The sequence below is a fragment of the Ursus arctos genome, unplaced genomic scaffold (genome assembly GCF_023065955.2).
Source record: "Ursus arctos isolate Adak ecotype North America unplaced genomic scaffold, UrsArc2.0 scaffold_2, whole genome shotgun sequence".
Classification (NCBI taxonomy): Eukaryota; Metazoa; Chordata; class Mammalia; order Carnivora; family Ursidae; genus Ursus; species Ursus arctos.
The window spans coordinates 53,636,513-53,656,562 of record NW_026622874.1 but is presented as its reverse complement, the minus strand read 5'-3'; the positions used below and the strand labels follow the sequence as shown (position 1 = coordinate 53,656,562).

Genomic DNA, 20,050 nt, shown 5'->3' with positions numbered 1-20,050 from the left:
TTCTAATAATTTTATTCTGAAGACACCGGGAAGCCAGCAGGATGTTGTTAGGTAGGGGGGCAGGCCAATAACTCTGATGTCATGCTGGAGAATGAATAGATGGAAGAAACCGGAGGCAAGGAGACCCATCCAAAGGCAAGATAAGACTGGAACTAAGACAGAGACTTTGAGGCTGGCTTAAGGCCAAAATGGAAAGATGCTTGTTTGATAGAACAAGAAAGCATTTGCTAATTGACGCGGTGTAATGATGAGAGGTGGGGAAGAGTAGAGTATAACCCAAAGACATTATTATGTAGAGGAAAGTCCTTTAAAAGAGATCACAACAAGAGAAGCAGTTTGGGAATGGACAACGAAGCAATACTTTTTTTTTTTTTTTTAAGATTTTATTTATTTATTTGACACAGAGAGAGACATCCAGCGAGAAAGGGAACACAAGCAGGGGGAGTGGGAGAGGAAGAAGCAGGCTCTCAGCGGAGGAGCCAGATGCGGGGCTCGATCCCAGGACCCCGGGACCACGCCCTGAGCTGAAGGCAGACGCTTAAGGACTGAGCCACCCAGGCACCCCAATGAAGCAATACTTCTTAACTGCTGTGTGGGTCCTTCACATTTAATTTCATAACAAACCCATTTTACAGCTGGGAGAACAGAAACTTGGAGATTAGGTTTCTTTTTTAACCCAACTCACACATTTGATCAATGTGAACATTTTGCATTGTTTCGAATATATTCAAGGTAAGTGGCTGCCTGACAACCAGCAGGGAGCTGGAGAGCTCCAGCAGGATGTTCAAAACACTGGTGTGGGTCTAGGGGGAGAGCTGAAGGTAGAGAGGCATAGGTGCGGAGCTCGCAGTCCAGAGCTACAGAAGTGGAAGATCACTCAGAGAGCGAAAAAAAGGAAACATTGAACCAAAAGAAACCTCCATATTAAGGGGCTCACAGTAAAGGAGCCACTGAAGGAGACAGAGAAATAGTCCTCAGACACTAGAAAAACCAAACTGGAGGGTTCACGTTTCCAGAATCAGGGTTAATCAGTGTCAAGTCCTAGGAAGATATCAAGTAAGGTAAGGACTGAATCAGGCTATAGGATTCAGAAATTAGAACTCTGATAAAAATGGTTACTAATCTGAAAAAAATTTTTAAATCTATACCATGACTTAAAAATTAGGTTGGGCTTGCTATGTTGCATTGAGGCAGAGGGAGAGACCGCTGCATTCTTTCAGCAAAACGGGAAAAATGGTGCCAAAAGCAGCATGCGTATAAAATATCTACAAAGGAAAGGAAATGGCTCTGAATCTAAAGTATTTGAAATTTACATGAATTTGTAGCTATACTTTCTGAACACCACTGCGATAGCTTTGCAGCACTGTGGAAAGAGCACCAGAAAGACCAATCACGTTTGAGCCCTGCCGATTCAGGACGAGAAGTGCGTCACTGAACTTCTCTGGGTCTCGGTTTCCATATGTGTAAAATGATAATCTGAATTCCCTCCAGCAGTAAAACTCTTTGATTTGATGGCAGAACTAAGACAATGTTCAGCAGCTGCCCTGAAGCACACTTCACATTTCACAGGATAATTAAGAAAACTAAAAAAAAAAAAAAAAAAAAAAAAAAAAAAGCATTTCAGCTATTTGAAATTGATATATTCTTCATTTGCCATTTTAAAATCCTGTTTTTAGACTTAACTAGAGATTTATTGCTGTTGAAGTGAAATTTTTAAAGGGAACCATTTATTTGCTTCTGCCAGTCGCATGCCGTGAACTTTGGTTTTAACACTTCTCTCTTGTTATGTGATAGAGAAACTGGCTTAATACTTAATGCCCAGGGGAAAGACTTCCGTCTCTCATAGACACCCCCACCCAATTTTTCAATTTCAATAATTTCATTGGCAAAAGAAAGCATACCAGAAGTGGCCAAAATTAATATGTCAAGTAACTAATATGTCAAGTGTATCTCTAGTTACAACTGGACAAGCCAACAACTGACTAGAAAAAATTAGGGTGGGAAGAAAGAGGGAAACAGAAAATGAAAACAGAGTGATTTTTAACTAAAGTAATACTATGCCTGTAAGAGTAGGTAGTGAAACACCAAATCAAACCAAAACCCCAATTATTAATTCGTTAGAGTAACAAAAAATGAAGTAACGAGGTATATTGAAATCACCCCAAAAATGAATTTAAAATAAAATGCAAAGGCATCATATTTGCTCATCACTTTTTAAGACAGAAAGACAGAAAGGAAGAAAGAAGAAAAGAAAGAAAAAGAGGGAGGAAGGAAGGAAGGAAGGGAAAAAGGGAGGGAGGGAGGAAAGGAGGGAGGGAGGGAGGAAGGAAGGAAGGAAGGAAGGAAGGAAGAAAGATTCCAGATGCTCCGAACTAAATTATTGGCAAAACCATGTCTCTTATGGACATTTTGCCCAAAATATTTCTTTAAAACAGGATGTGCTCTATTTATCATAGAACCATTAATTCTATTCTCAATATGAAAATCTTACATGTCTTTCACAACCAATCCAAAACAAAGGCCTATATAAAATCACAAAGGTAATCTACATAATAACATTGAGGTTAGCACAAAGAAAATACACTTTAAAATAACATTTTACATTTTTGTAGAAGTCCACTCAATATTTCAAATGAAATTTCTCTCATTTTCTGAAATACTGGCGTACTAGAAAAGAATGAACGCTTTGCGGGGTGGTTAAACAGAACTTGAAGGAAGTCCATGGGAAATGGTTGCAAAGATATTGACCAAATCGTATGGTCAATTGGACAATAAATGGTCTTCCATCTTATTTCCTCTTAATGAGGTGAATTTAGGGAAGTGATTATAGGCTGAGGAGAGGGGTCAAAACAACGACCCAAATGATGCCCTGTTTGTTGCTAATTCTGGTCCAAGCGGGAGGACAGCCTTGGGCCCACCCCCTCTGAATGAGTGTGAACAATTGTTCTGAACTAGCGAGCAAAAGGTTCTGTCCTCTTGAGAAACAGTTAACAGAGACGCATACCTGCATTGGGTGTGAAATCCCTACACGCAGAGACCAGGCAAATCTTTAGAACAATCTCCGCTTCGCCTGGAAGACGAGGGCGTTGTGCCGGATGCTTGTTAACCGGGAGCAACAGCTGAGTCATCTTCAGCTCAGCCTCTGCTGTGGTCGGTCACGCCGACCTCGGTCCATCTGAAGATGGTGGTTAAAGGCCTCGGAGCTTTGTTTTTGTTTTTCTGCTGTGGGCCCTACCTGCTTTCAGGAAGCTTTGGGCCTTTCGGAAAATTTCCCTGAAATAATGTCCCATTGGAAAACCACAGAGAGGGCACTGACTGGTATTAAAGCTCTTATTGTCCTGGATTTGGCTTACAATGCTGATGAGGTGGATTCCACGAAGAGTGAGAACCTGACATCGAAATAAATTTTTGCAAGCAACCGCCATGCCTCTCAGCGCTGAGACGTGATTCGTTTACTGTGTGGTGTCCTCTTCCTCTCTACACCCCCGCGACCATCCCTTCTGCTTTCACTGACCTCCGCTGCTTTAAGGAGAAAGGAGGTTAGGGCTGGGGTGACATCTCCCTGTTCCCAAAAGGGATGAAAGGCCACAATCTATCGAGTGTTTTGGGGAATATTGGGAAGGAAAGGGATTCACACTGCTGTGGCCCTGGTGGGTATGAACACCTGAATTACCGTTTTACTGGGTCCCCTGTGGTGATGGGATGCCCAAATTCAACTGATGGGGTTGGGGCAGAGCTCACAGTGGGGAAGGAAGTCAGCATGAACGTGGTGGTGGGGCCTCTGTGTTAACGCACTGCTGTTCTGGGTTCCAGTTGCTGCATGTAGCCTTGGTATTGGTGTCTTACATGCTTATGTGCAAATACTCCTAAGTACCAAAACGGCTCCTCTGATTGGGAAGAGCCAGGTACAGAGAGTACTAATACTTCTGGGGCCCTCCCTCTTCGGTGATCCCTTTGAGCTACAAGTCTCCATGACTGACTGTGTTGCCATATGGAGCCTCTGGCAAAGGGAGGCAACCTGCCCTTGGTGACGCCCCTGGGGGTTTGCACTCATTGCCAACACAGCTACCAGTTTTGCCTCTTTTGAGAAGTAGCTATTAGTTTACTGCGGCTCTTGTTGAAGCTGAGTGCCTGACCCCTGGGGGAACTGTGACTATAACCTGATATTTGTTTTGGGGTGGATTGACTCAGACTCAATGACTAACAAAGTGAAAAGGATCCAGTAATGGAAACGGTACATTCAAGAATGCAGCCGGCCTGGCCTCCGACGCATCTTGGCTCTACATGAGAAAATGGCAGCTGTTCGGCTCCGCCACCTGCAGCAAAGTCCCTGGCTCCGTAAGGCCCTTGGTTCCCAGAGTTTCCCTGTCCGGCTGGGGCTTGCTTCACTGATGGTCTGGCTGAGCTGAAATCGGACAGTGTCCACTGGGCAGCTGCAACCATTCAGCCTCAGGGCCAACGGATCAGAACTGAAAATGGCCATGGTCACTCCATTCAGTGGCAGAACTGAAGCCGGTTCTTATAGCTCTGACAAATACTCCCCTTGGTAAACCTCATTATGTTTTTACTGACTCTGGGGTTGTGCCATGGCCTATTTGGACTGTCACTTGGAAAAGTATAGCCTGGAAGATTAATGACACCCCTCTTTGGCACTGCTCACTAAGGAAACAAATAGTGACTGCTGATTGAACCCTCTGGGTCACTCATGGAGATGGACCTATTTCCTGTTGAAACTGACCGGAATCCTGCACTACCCAGCCTGCCACTGTTGCTTACCTGATCATACCAGACATGGTAACACATCACCCATTCAACTGGGTACAGAGTGAAAGATGCTGTTTGAAAAGCATAGGCTACCATTGCATGCCAAATTTTGAGTCCTAACAAAATTTGACCCAGTTGCCTCTCAGGGAAGGTAAACCACACAGCATGGAGCATCACCCGCACTTGCTCCTAACACGTTAATTACAACTTATCTTTGACCTCTTCTTGGGGTTATAAGTTGCTATTAACACTTATTCAGGTTATGTGTTGCTGTTCCAGTCTGATAAGCTTATCCTGGCCACACTATTGTGGCTTGTGAAAGTAATCTGTGTGATATTTTTGGTTTATATTTCTGGACCACTTCCAACCCGACAGTAGTGTGCCTTTTATCACAAAACAGTTCAACAATGGGCTGACAGTTAAGTATTTAGTGGACTTTTCCCATTCCCTGCAATTTACTGGGATCTGGTATTTTTGAGCATTGGGGCATTCTCCTCCAGAACGGACTCAAAAATGTCTGGCTCTGCTTCTCTCACTTTCTTCTGGTCCATACACCTTAGTAAGGCAGTTTTGTTGATGAATGCAATTGTCTTCAGAAAGGGATCATCTCTTCTCAGCTGTTTTCTGAATTAGAGTCAGAATGAAAGTGTTAGGAGATTGTATAGAACTGTTTTGAAAATTCAGGATTCCTCCTGATCATTCTTGAGTATGATTCTTCTTTTTTCCTATGACAACCCCAGGCTGGCTTGGTTGGTACACGTTCTGGGAGGCTGCTTAGCCAAAAGGAGGCAAGGGATTCAAATTTATTTTGGTTTATAGATATGAATTCATTTGTTACATCAATATGGTCTTAGATCAAAAAGATAATTACTAACTCTTTGGTTAGTTGCCAAGCCTTGCTATAGTGGTCCATGTGGGCCAAAGTTGGGAGGGGGAGCTCACAACAGGTCTCTGGAAGTTTTATAAAAACGCCCTTGTCCCTCTTGTACCCAACCCTTCCAGATGAAAGGCCTGGGTACGAGGAAGGAACAACTGGCAAATGGTGGAGTTACAGCTACTGGAATGGGACACAGTTACATGTAACTGGAGGGAAAACAGTAATTCTGGAAACCAAGAATACCTCAGACCACAGAAGCTTCTCAGGAAAAAAGGAATGAGCACTGTCTTTCAGAACCATCCCTGGAGCTTTCCTCAAGAATGAGAACACCCTGGTGTGGCCTTCCCAAACTGTTATAAGCACTTAAATTTAACTGACTGCGGGGCCTGCCATTCCTCAATGGAGGACTCAAAATTTGATTGCCATTTTTCTTAACATTACTAAGAAGTCTAAGGAAACAGTCAAGGATGGCCCTGGTTCCAAACCCTTCCCTTACAAAAACAAAAAACACCTATCAACACGCCTTTCAGATATATTCTCCACACCTATTCCCACAGCTGTCACTTATTCATTCTATGTGATGGACAAATGCCATCACGCTGGTGATGTGCACAAACAGGACAGGGTGACTGCCCCTGGGCGTTCTCTGCAAAAGCAAGGACCACACTCAATTACTTTTTTTTTTTTTTTTAAGATTCTATTTATTTATGTGACAGAGAGACAGCCAGCGAGAGAGGGAACATAGCAGGTGAGTGAGAGAGGAAGAAGCAGGCTCCCAGCAGAGGAGCCCGACGTGGAACTCGATCCCAGAACGCCGGGATCACGCCCTGAGCCGAAGGCAGCCGCTTTAACGACTGTGCTACCCAGGCGCCCCCACACTCAATTACTGAACAGAACTTGAAACTGTAAGGCTTACCAGTTAGACAGGAGTTCACACTGGAGACACGATCACCTGTGCCCTTGACTGACGTAGGTCCCATTTTAGGGGGGCTAACAATTGTAAAGTAGGTGTTAGCTTGTCTCTGGAAAACATGGTGACTTCCATCTATCATAAGAGATTTTCAAGTGTTTTTGGAAATAACACAAGTAGCTCATATAGCTCTCACACGGTTGTAGAGATTGCTCCAAAATGAAGTTACCCTTGTTATTCAAGAAAGCTATCTAGAGAGGATAACCAATTTGTTATTTATGGATAGCCTAAGGGCTCTGACCTCTACAATGAGAATCATCCAATTAAAAAAGCTGGTAAGAAATTTCTGCCTGTCTTTAGCTAAAATGATCAAAGATTACTCCTCTTGTTTCTGGAAACATTTAGCACCAATTCAAATCATGGCTATGTTGTGGAGGACACATCGTCCTAGGTGATATCCTTGTAGACCAAGATGGAGTCTGTGTAATTGCTCTTATGGCCTATGATGCCTGGATTAATGCTAATGACCAAGTGGGAAGGTCAATATAGAAACTTAAGGAGGAGGACAGCTGGCCTCCTAAGGTAAACCCTTAATGGTGCATGGGATTTGTTCAGTTGGATGGGACCAGAACCTTATGGACACAGCTCAGGTCAGTGCCTCATTCACGGTGGCCTCATTCAGGTTCGTAGAATCCTGTTCATAGCAGTCTTTAATACAATGTTGTATGGAACAAATTTTGTTGCAGCTAAATGGCAGAATTTAACAAATATGACAGAGATATCACATGCATCTTCCCCTCAGTGCAGGAATATGCTAAGGCTACTTCAGAAGAGTTTACATAAACATAAATATACTTTTATGTTTATGAAAATCTCTTATGATAGATGGAAGTCACCATGTTTTCCAGAGAGACAACACCTCCTTTACAATTGTTAGCCCCCCTAAAATGGGACCTACGTCAGTCAAGGGCACAGGTGACAGTGTCTCCAATGTGAACACAAAAACATATTTTTAAAGGGCAAACTGGGAAGTAAAATTAAAATACACACAACAGCACATTTCTTCTCCGTAAATACAATTATAACTTTTCAAGTATTAAAATTACTCTAAGTCAAAGTCTTGTGAACCAACTGACTTTTTGTACCACATAATCCGAATTTTCTTGAAATATCTGCATGCTTTTGGTATTGAAATGTTTGCATGGCTTTGGTAATTCTGTCCTCTTATATTAAGAAAACCCTTTAGATGATAAAGACTTTTTGCTTAAATACATTCTGGCTAAATGATATCTGGACATTTTCTTTTACATATCAAAGTACCACAAATTATCAATAGCCAAATTGTCAGTAAGCTTTATATTTTGTTCTCAGTTCATTTTGTTATACTTCAAATGAAATACTCAACTTCCTATAAAGAATACATTTAAGCTCCTTACCACTAAAGATGATCTTTCTTATTCAGATTTCAGTTGAGAAAAAGTACTATCAATAAACATTTTGCTTCACTTATGGATCATAAAATAAAGCACACTCTAAAAATTCAAACAGAAGAAATAGAGGGAAAAGTTCAAGTCTCCCTTCACTTGTATCCTAGCTTTCTCTCTCCTCCCTTGCAAAATTCCAGTCTCCCCAACACAAACATACATAATTTATTGTGATACTGATTTACATTTTCTTCTTCTTGCCATTTTTCTTCTCCCACATAAGAAATTATCACAGCTATTTCAATTCCCCTTGCCTTCAGAAATGTTTCTGTGGGTAAAGCAACAGAAAGGTTTGGGATGCGACAGGAAAGGAATGCCTGGTTTCTTTAGGAGGATACCTTAAGCCTTGGTGTTTCCTGCCTTAGCATTATTTTTTCAAGCTCAAAAACCTGGCTTTGAGAGACCACATGCATATGGACAATAGGTACCTCAAGATTAGTGAGTGAGAAATGGAGCTTGGAGGACTTCCCCTGAACATTCTGCTCACGAAAACACAATGATATGATATCCTACTAGCCCAATGGGGGGCGGGGGAGGGCAAGAATTGCATTGAAGGTTATAGCCACATAACATTTTAGATATATCCTCCAGGTATGGATCTATTTGTGGAGATGCATTTATAACCATATTACCCAATACTAGTAAATACTTTAAGTTTGTTTGACTTATATTTTATTAAAGACTTTTACATATGCTATTGAGCTTGATCTTCAGGAAACAATTTCACAGAAGAGCATACTGTGAGACAGGCTGAGGTTTATGCCAGAATACATGATTATTCAGTGACAGGACAAGTATTCTTTTAAAAAAATCTGGATTCCTTTCCTTATACTATATTTGGGATGTATATACTTGACATGTATAGGCCTGACACCCTTCTTTTTGTCAGGTATATGTGGTACTCTTAGGGTAAACTGCAGCCATGAGGGTTTTATACATGGGTGATACTGTGTATATTCAGGCCAAGGCATTTAGAAGTTCAAGGAGTTGAAGGTCATTAAAACCTTGGGATAATTAAAACCCTGCAAAGTCTTCTGCAAAGGGATTTTGGATTTTATTACATTTTATCAGTCTTTCTCTCTCCTACCATCCCTTTTCACATTTAGAGTTGGTAACTTTAAATACAAGAGGCATAAAGGGACTTCCACTTATGATCACGATGACCAAGGTGGAGATACAAGGACCAGATTTATTCTTCAACCTGAAATAGCTCCACAGCTGAACCATGTGTATGTTTTCAGGTACTGGACACTGGCAGCACAGGACAGTTCCTTAAGAAGAACAAGTGAGGTGAGGTCTACAAATGCTCAGCTTACTGTGTGAAGGGAGTTTCTGGGCTGCAGTGTGAGACCCAGAGGGGGCCAGGACAGCCAGGGGCTTAGAGTTCATAGAGCAGAGTATGAGAGAGCTGAGCGGGAAGTGCCACAGATCTGCAGAGGGCCCTCCACCCCAACTCCAGTACTAACCACCAGGAGAGGTGTGTGAGGGGCGGGTGAACCACCAGGAACAGAGGAAAGAATCATTGGGGCTCACAGAGAGCTGGGACATTTGTGTTACACTAGCCGGACTGTAAAACCTCACAATCCAGCAAGTGTCAGCTGGAGTACCCACAAGGTGCTGCTTGAGGAGTGGGGCAAAATCAGTCCTGGAGAAACAGGGCTCTGGAACCTCCCAAGGAAGCTTAAAAGGAAGCCTGAAAGGAACAAACTGTTTCTCAGTACTTTCTAGGTAATTTAATTGCATTCACTGACAAAGCTCCTACTTATAGAAATGCAAATAGCCCAGTGCTTAATGAGGTAGAGCTAACAATGCTTGGGATCTAACGAAGAATCATGAGGTCTACAAGGAAGCAAGAAAATTTCCTTAGTGGAAGGAGAAATTAATCAACAGAAACAAACTAACAAATGACAGAGGATAGACTCAATAAAGAAGAAAATTACAGTTGCTATTTAACTATGTCCCACATATTCAAGGACAGTAGGCATAATAAATATAACAAATAAAAAATGGAACTTCTAGAGATGTCAAGTATCTGAGATAAAAAATAAAGTGGGTAGGATTAATGACAAATTAAACTTTACAGAAGATCAATGAACTAACACAGCAACAGAAACTATCCAAAATGAAATGCAGAGTGGAGGAATGAAAAAAAAAAAAAAAAAAAGGAATAAGCACCAGTAAGCCTGAAGTCCCCCAAAAAAGAGAAGAGGAAGAGGCAAACAAATATTTGAAAATGCAGTGGCCAAAACGTCTAAATTTGATGAAAACTATAAACCCACAGATCTAAAAAGCAGAAACTCAACAAACACCTGGCACAAGAAAAATGGAGAAAACAACACCAAAGCACATCATATGCTTAAAACTAAAGATAGAGAAAATTGTAAATACAGTCATAGGAAAAAAAAGATTAGAAAAACAGCAGAAAAAAATGCAAACTAGAAGACAATAGTTAAGATCTTTAAAGTAATGAAAGGAAAAAAATATCATCAACCTAGAATTCTATATATCTTTAAAAAATGAAGGCAAAATAAGACTTTTTCAGGCATACAAAAGTTGAAAGAATTTAATAGCAGCAGATCTGCACTATCATAAATGTTAAAAGTATTTCAGGCGGAAGGAACATGATATCATACGAAAGTCTGAAACCACATTAACGAATGAAGAGCACTGGAAAAAGTACGTATAGAAGAATTTTTAAAAATTCTCTCTCTTTCAAGGATAATTTAGTGTAGCTTCCAGCCGTTGATATAATATAGGAAATGAATTTATTCTTTCATCTGAAACAACCAAAAAGAAAAAGAAAAAAGGCAGAATACTGGAAACAAAGTTTTTCCAAGTACTGGACGTCAGGCAATAAAGGTCAGTGGTCTCCAACGAAGGGGAAGGAAACAAAGTGAGCCTTAGGACTTATGACAGCTTGTTGCCTTGAGAGAGTTCCCAGGCCACAGAGCTGAGAGGAGCACTTCATGCAGAGCTTGGAGGACTCCTGTGTTGAGAAGCAGAGCTGAGAGTCTGAGTAGATTGGGGTGGCTCGAATTTGTAGGATGGTGAACCAGAGAGGAGCGAGCTGCACTGAAAGAGAACGCCAGACACCAAGTCTACCTGGCTTATTCAGCAGAGTACTTATGCCACGCATGTGTGAGTAGACTATCTGAAACCAGAGAAAGAACCACCCAAAAAGAGTAGAGGGAACCACAAGGATGAGAAATCTAAACCCCTAGACCAGTATGTATCACAATCAAATTGCTCAAAATCAGTGATAAACTCTTAAAAACATCAAGAGTAAAAAACAAACAACAAAACATTAGATACAGAAAAACAAAGATAATAACAACAGACTTACTGTGTGAAATAAAGTCAGCAAGAAGAGAGTGGAACGCCATGTTTAAAATACTGAAGAAAAAAATGCGAATTCAGAATTTCATACCCAGTGAAAGTTATCTTTTCAAAACAAATGTAAAATACAGGCTTTCTCAGACATATAAGCCGAAAGAATTGATTAACAGCACATTTACAGTGGAATTATTTAAAGGACATCCCTCAGGCAGAATGAAAAGGATACCAGAAACACACCTCAACACAAAAATAACTGAAGAGCACCAGAAGTGGAAACTACACAGGTAGATATATGTTTTCCTCATTATTTAAGTTGATTTAAAGGAAAACCGACTTCAAATAAAATAGTGGTAATACGTTGTGAGATTTGTGGTAAATGCTATTTATAGCATATTTACAAATGGGAAAAATAGCATTAAGACCAGGAAGGGAAAAATGGAAGGTCCTATACTAAGTGTGAGGAGGTGCAATAAACTTGAAGGTAGAATGTGGTGAGCTAAAAGGGAACAGTTTACAGAAATCTCCAGGCCCACATGGTTTCACTAGAGGATTCCAACAAACACTTAAAGAAAAATTAATACCAATTTTACACAATTTCTTCCAGGAAACAGAAGAGGAGAAAACATTTCCCAATTCATTTTATGAGGTCAGTATTACCCTGATACCAAAACCAGATAAAAACAGTATAAAACAAATTAACAAAAAAACTACAGAATATCCTTCATGAATATAGACAAAATAGTAACACAGAATATGCTCTCTGCCCACAATGGATTTAAATTAGAAATCAATAACATACCTAAAATAGTCCCAAATATTTGGAAACCAGATAGGACACTTTTAAATAAAATGCCATGTTAAGACTTTTCATTTTTTCTCACTGCCCTTAAACTCACATTATTTTTTAAATTTAAGTATTTAATTATTCAAAAGGTCTCTAATTATTTACAAATCCATCTAAAAAATAATCCACAGATGTTTGTCTAAATTAACATTTACCATTGATAAGATGATGCTATTCTCTGTGGTGCATTTCAATAACCAGTAAATAAATCAGTACAGTTGATATGTATTAATATTTTAATTATCATTTATCTAATTGTAATTTGGCAGTAAAAACCACTTTTCACAGAGAAATTACAGGTAGATTAACAAATCAATGTTGATTCATTCACTTTGCCTTTCCATTTCTCCCGGAAGCTTTGTTAGAATCCACGACTTCAGTTTTTCTAACTCAGCTTTGCTTAGCTCATGGTAAACACCTGGGAAACTAAGAAACTTTGTGCTCACTCCTAGAGATTTTAACCTTGAGTTTGTCTCCTCACCCCAAGAATGAAGAACTAATTCATCTGCAATACCATGGCACTGAAATAATTCAGGGAGTACGCCATCGCTTTCCTGAAGAGCCTGGAGAACAGGATATAAAAATGGGAATGTTTAAGAAATTTGTTTAAGAACACTGTTCTTGGAAATCAAACAGGGTAGAAAAATTGCAATTTTACCCAAGCTTCACTATTCCAAGGGAGAAAACAGGCAGTCGTGGTGCAGTCTAAGGTGTACATTGGTGGTCTTGGCCTGGGGGCTTAGCTGGCTGCAGGCACCATGTGAGCTATAGTCAGTTGTACAGGATTGTCTCAAACATGGTCAGAGTGTTTCCTGAAGAAACTGTGTGACTCGGTCAGACAAACCTCTCCATGTAGGGTGGAAGGATGGAGGAAGAGTGGGACAATCAAGGGAAAAATTACATCCTAGTTTTCATTTCTGTATCTGCTGTTTCTACATTTGGTACGAAGTTACAACACTATAAGGTCCTGTATTCATATATTAGCATGTCACGATGAAACAGATATGGGGAAGGTAAGGGATTCTCTGTTTTGTTTTTTTTTTTAAAGATTTTATTTATTTATTTGACAGAGATAGAGACAGCCAGTGAGAGAGGGAACACAAGCAGGGGAGTGGGAGAGGAAGAAGCAGGCTCGTAGCTGAAGAGCCTGATGTGGGGCTTGATCCCATAACGCCGGGATCACGCCCTGAGCCCAAGGCAGACGCTTAACATCTGTGCCACCCAGGCGCCCCAGGGATTCTCTGGTCTTGATTACATTCATGACATAATAAACAAATGTGGTATAATCATCCATATTTTTATTATGTATAAGGGATACATATGTATCATACATTGTGATTCTTTTTATCCTTTCCCCTTTGACACTGTGCTTAACAATATTCTTTCTATGGCATTACTGACCAGCTGGAATATTTCGTATAACTAACCGGGGGACGGATTCCCAGCAGTGCTCTGTGCACCAACTGTTATTGCTTATCAATTTGGTTTTAGTTTCAATATGTGAATATTTCATGCTTGTTTCTTTTGTTTTAAAATCTGGAACTTACCTGGTAAACAGCAGATGTTTTATTCAGAAAACTCGAAAGAGCAAACACTCCTGCTACATCTTGATGATTTCTGTATGCTAAATGTATTGCCATGCACCCTCCCATGGAAAATCCTCCTAAAAGCAGCAAAAATTCACTTATCAGAAAAAGCAGAATATATGTGACAATAATTTAGAACAAGATACATCTGTGTCAGGCTTCCATGCATGTTTTAAAATATTTGGAGACCTTTAGAGAGAAATAGTGCTAAAAAGAAATTAATCTACTTTTGAGCTCATTAAAAAAATAGTTGCAATGAGTAACTCTGGTTCATCTATGTCATCACTGGTAAAGAGACTTGTTATAGAACGAGTTGGAATTAAATGAAGAAATCATGCTCATTCACTAAAAATATTTATCATAATTAAAAATATAAGTCATGGCACAAGTGTTATATAAACTTCTAATGTCTACTTATATTTTGCTTATACTTGTGTTAACCAGAATTAATAACATGCATCTTTTTGTCTTACTTGCCAAGCTCCGAGCCCCATGAGGAGTCACATTTCTAGGGCCTGCCATATAATAGATGTTTAGTGATCTTTTAGGGAAGATGATCAAAAATTTGGTGTGCTAGTTAAAACATCTCTGAATTACAACATTGTGTTGGAAACTGACTTACGATGGTATAATTGAAATGTAATTAAAACATGTACCTATATATAAACTTTTCCAAAAGAGTTAAAAAATAACTTACTCATTTAACAAATTTTTACTGTCTTTTAGGTATCTGAACACTGTGCTAGCCAGAGGAGATATGCAGACTAAGATACACAGTCCCCGTGCTCCCTTCGGAGCACATACACTAAATACATAGGCCCTTGTCCTCGAGGGGGCACCGGAGACATCACAGAATATGGAGATAGGTATGTGATGCGGGGCCCAACTTCAGGCTAGAGACCTGGAATGCTATTCCCCCACCTAAGCGAGAGTTAAAAGGTGTCTTATTTACATTTTGTGAGAAATAAATATAGAAAGTAAATCACACAGCCACACACTTGTGGAAATCTAAAAATATACATTGGTGTAGAATCCAGATCTCCTCATTTCCAGCCTCCTGCTTTATTTCACTTCACGAAGTGTAAAGCTGAGTCCTTAGAGACTATAAATTTGAATTTACTACAATCTCCTTTTACGGACGAAGTGAACCAAGGCCCAAGATTAGGCGACCTGCGTAAGGATGTGCCAATTTTAGCTGCAAAGCTAGGACTTTTGGAATCCAGATTGCTTGCAACAGGCCTTAATGTACTCTCTATTATCTTCCAGTATTTATTAAAATAGAACTGATTTTAAATTTTCTTTATCTTTATATTTTCTTTATTTAATAATATCTAATAATTTTGGGCAGGCCGATAATATTACTTTGGACCCAGGATACAACGTATGAATGAAGATTAGATTTTTAAGAAGTATATAATATGTAAATAATGACAGTGTATGACAAATATTACATCTGCGATTTTCGACATACCAGAGAGAAAGAATAGGGTCTCATCAGCAGCAGTTCACCACAGATGTGAACCACCCGAAAGGCTCTTCCAAAATAACCCCCCACACCAGCCCCAGACACAGATTCTGATGAGAGATCATGAACGGGCCTGGGAGGGGAGGAGGCAGCATACACGTCTTAAAATTGAGTGTGAAAGTTGCATATGTGCATCAGATTCCCAAAAAGGTTAAAAACCTCTGGACTACATTACCTGTGAATGTGTACATTGATCAACATGGCATGCCCCACCTGGATACGCAGAGCTTGCGGCAGACAAGATTAGCGTCTCCAGTAAACATTCAGTGTTAAGTAAGCAGAGCGAATGTGAAACTTACTGGGTTTTGCTACAGTTCTAGTTAATAGACTGTTCTTTTTTTTCTTTCTCAAGTTTTTCTATGTAATATGGTACGTGGGTTATAAAGCAAACACTCTGAAATAGAACTGTTATCAAGTTTTAACTTAGCAATTCTTAAGTTAGTTCTCTAGATTTTGAAATCCTTGAGGGTAAGCAACAGTTCTTCCTTCCATCAGCACACTGTGGTTGCGGGCGTATGAGGAGCTCAGCAAGGTGTCCCCACCCTCTGGTGCGCGTGTACTGAGGAGCTGGGCTTCTTCATCTTCCGTGCCCAGTGGTGATACACCTGCTGGTACACGGTGACAGCTCAATGAAAGTCTGTTAGCGGAATTCTTAGAAACCATATATTAGAGGATGAAAGTAATAAGAAGTTTACGAACGTCTCTTAAATTTATCATATTTAAAGGCACACGAAACATTTTCTAATTTAAAGTCTGGTGGAAAGAGGACTACAGTGAAATAAAGGGAAACTGAGTTTTAATCCTACCAGTGACACTCTAGCTGTTGCCTTGGGGTAAATTATTTAAAACCCAGGATCTCATTTCCAGTAAAATTAAATAGTTAGACTAGATGATCTTTAGGGTTTCCACCAAGTTGTTTTTTTTTTTTTAAAGATTTTATTTATTTATTTGAAAGAGAGGGAGAGAGAGAGAGAGTGCACAAGCAGGAGGAGTGGAGAGGAGAAGGGAGAAACAGACTCCCCGCTGAGCAGGGAGCTTGACTCGGAGCTCAATCCCAGGACCCTGGGATCATGACCTGAGCCGAAGGCAGACACTTAACCAAATGAGCCACCCAGACGCCCCAGCGTTTCTACCAAGTTTGAAAATCTATTATATACAAATGCTTAATAATCACTTGTAAAAGTCAAAACAGCAAGGACTTTAAAGTCTACAGAGTTGCTGTAAATACAGAAGCCTACTTTCAGTTTAAGAATGAGAATCCCAATCTCCCAGAATACAACCGCAGCCTTCCTTCAAGTTCACAGAACCAATCTTAGCAAATGCTTACTTCCTTCATCGCTTTAGATCTCCCCTTTTTTTCCAGTTTACTTACAAAATGAGTTCTAGGTTGCTTACAACCAAACACATTGTTCACAATAAAGCTACATCTCTAAAATGAGGGGAAAATGTGAGGGAGGGTGAGATGGGGTTGCTGGAAGAAGGAGAGATCAGGAACGAAAGACAGAGACAGACCAAAATATGGGGAGGCAGCAGCAATTAGGGGTGCGGCTGGTCTTCCAACTGCTTCCCTGTAGCAAGACAACATTCTTTAACAGAAGGAATCATGCCAAATCCTACTAGAAACTTCTCCTAGCATTGAATTCCTGGGTGGAATTTATCAAGGAGATCTTTATTAAACATAAAACTCAAACCCAGACATTTTACATAGAGCCTCTTCTGCTTTTGACCCTTTTACATAAGTCTGGGACATAAAGACTTAATGTTCAGTAGTCTATAAGGTTCATGCAAACAGGGATTTTTGTCTGTTTTATTCACTGATGTACACTCCCTGTGCTTAGAACAGTTCCTGGCACATAGGAGGCACTTAGTAAGTATCGAATAAATGAATAAATATCAGTTGTGGTTCTATAAGAAAATTTCTGTAAGGTCACAAATTTATTTCATCAGGGAATGTGGCTCTTTGGTGATCTGACTGGATATAAAAGCAAAGCTTAGAAAAAGCAGGAGTTGAACGGTTAGTGTGCACCAAGCTAATGATTCCTAAATCTGGCTCCCTAAAGATTCCCAGACTCAGCCCCAGTCCTCTAACATGATCTCAAAGTATACGTCTAATTTTTAAAAGCTCTCCTACCCATAAATCAAATGTTTGAGAATCATAGTCTTAGAAAAATATCAATTGCTGCAAGGCAGACAATCAGGATTAGGTATAATGGGTAAGAACAGAAAGTGAAAATATGGTCATGATTTAAAAGAAATCCATATGTTACAGACACAAAGCCTGCAGGAACAAAGTTTCTATTTTTTGGAGAAATTCAAGAGCTTGAATTATATTTTTACCAAATGTACCTAAGGAAGATATTAAATATGAACAGTGTGACTAAGGAACTAAATGTTTAATTTTATTTAATTTTAGCTAGTTTAAATTTAAGTTTAAATAGTCACATGTGCTAAGGGCTATCATACTGGACAATGAAGTTCTAGGTAATCTAAGCTTCATCAATAATTGAAAAAAGCTTCAAAATTCATAAATGGAACAAAAAGAAAACATTTCATAAAGAGATATTGAGGCTAAGATCATTAAATGTGAACTTTTAATATGATAGAGATTTAAAAATCACAAGATAAAAGGTGAACAAAACAGTTTTAGTAAGCAAAAACAACTTAAAAATTATTTTAAAACCATCCATATTGAGAAAATTTTACAGATTAAATCTTCCCCTCCAACATTTCATTTTTATTGACCAGGGTAACCTAATAACTTTGTGTGGTTTCAGAGCCCCCTGGATGAAACCAGCCTAACAACAGCAAAACCAAAAGTAAGAAAGAAACATTTTCCCACATCTGAGATGTCATTATGAACAAACACAAATGCATCCTGCAGACATTGAACCTCATGTTCAATACTCATAATTTACAATAAAATAAATGTACTCATTGAAATCTTATTATTTAAATATTTAATCTAAGTCCTTTACCCAATTATAATCTTGTGAGGTAATCTGCAATTTCTCACTAGTCATCTTTGACAATACAATCACCTTTAGCATCACAACTTACTATGAAAAGGGACTTTGTGTATTTTTTTCTAATAGAAGGAAATTTAACACAAAAGACTAGTTATTTGAATTCAATTTCCATCTAAATGTCTAAAATGCAATATAAAATATACTGTTCAATAAGTAAATACCAAATAGTAAACTCATTGTAGGTAATGGTTATAATGTATATTTATGGTTGCTGGCAAAGTATTAAAACGTCAAGAGTTAACATTGCAACATACATTTAAGATTAACAAGCTGAATAAAACATGTTAAAAAAATAATAAACCTAGCTTTTATGAACTCTTTAAATAAAATAAAACAGAAACAATGTATTAAAAAAAACTATACTGGGAAAACTAATCTATCTGAAAACAAAATCCAGAGGAAAAAAATACTTACAAATTCAAGTTTACCATCAATAGAATAGGATTTTTAGAATGTAATAAAATCTACCCTCCCTTCAAATTTTAACAATTCTTTCATTTAACTTACATATTATAGTTACTTAGACTGAACTGTGATAAAGTATTAAAAGGTTTGGGACTATATATTTGTCTATTTTCTCTGATATTTACAGGATAAAATTTACAGGGTAAACAAAATACTTATCATCTTCCAGAAAAAGCTGTTGGAACAGGAGTTCCTTTAAAGTTCTAATTGTTGTTGAAGAAACACAAGTTGTTTAATGAAGACATATATATATATAAAAAGAAAGCAGGAATCTGCTATCGTTCTCAAGTTTTTTTTTTTTTTTTTTTTTTAAGATTTTATTTATTTATTTGACAGAGACAGCCAGCGAGAGAGGGAACACAGGCAGGGGGAGTGGGAGAGGAAGAGCAGGCTCCCAGCAGAGGAGCCCAATATGGGACTCGATCCCGGAAAGCCGGGATCACGCCCTGAGCCTAAGGCAGACGCTTAAGGACTGAGCCACCCAGGCGCCTCCCTCAAGTTTTAGCTCAAGAAAGAGCTTCAGAAGAAACCTGTGTAAGGTCAGGACAAAGGAAGCCTGGAAATTTTGGTGCTAATCCTCATCTTGGTCATTCCAATTATCCCTTCATTTTTATTTTAAATATTATAAAATTAATACATTGATATATATCCAGTGTAGAAAGTGTTTTCAGCATACAGACAGAAAATGAGTCATCCAAAATTTCACCACTCATACATAATTCTGACATGTTTTTAGAAGTCCATTTTAATAGTTAAACTTTCTACATGTATAATGTTTGTACTTTACTTTTCTTTCCTATCATACCCACTTAAGTCTTTCAACAGAATTACAAAATCTGTAATTTTATTCATTGAACACACACTCGTAAAATTCTTCTATGTGTACATACAGTATTTAATTATTACATAGTATTCCATTGTATTAATAGACCATAATTCCCTTAACCATTTCTCTTCATGATGGGTATTTAGAACATCCATGTAAATTAATCAGGTGTAATTCCAGGAGCATTTGATGCTCCCTGCTACAAAATCCTGACAGTATGCTCATATTATCAAAATTCTTATAATCTAGTTATATCATCTGTCAGGTTCTATATGTCCTAGATCAAAGTTAAACCCTAAATTTTATCAGTTTTGTCTTAACAAATTGTCACCACCTAGTGGCCAAAAAAGGAATCCCTCCTGGTACAAAGGTGACTAAGTCAAAGGATCTGGGTTCTAGTCCCAACT

General features: G+C 38.9%; 1 protein-coding gene across 4 annotated transcripts in view; it reads right to left on the bottom strand.

The window, feature by feature from the left end:
* LYPLAL1 (lysophospholipase like 1) overlaps positions 1-20,050 on the bottom strand; it is a 104,311-nt gene that overhangs the window by 57,554 nt on the left and 26,707 nt on the right. For 2 of the 4 annotated variants that reach the window (XR_007191298.2, XM_048224869.2), the window contains exons 4-5: positions 13,763-13,878; positions 12,697-12,778 (exon numbers count right to left, since the gene is read on the bottom strand). Coding sequence is in view for 3 of the 4 variants with exons in the window: in XM_048224869.2 (XP_048080826.1) it covers positions 12,697-12,778; positions 13,763-13,878 (198 nt within the window). In the remaining variant the exon portion in view is untranslated. Of the gene's footprint in view, positions 1-8,690; positions 12,779-13,762; positions 13,879-20,050 lie in introns of those variants that run through there. The other 2 variants (XM_057314782.1, XM_026517314.4) reach the window with 2 other exon arrangements.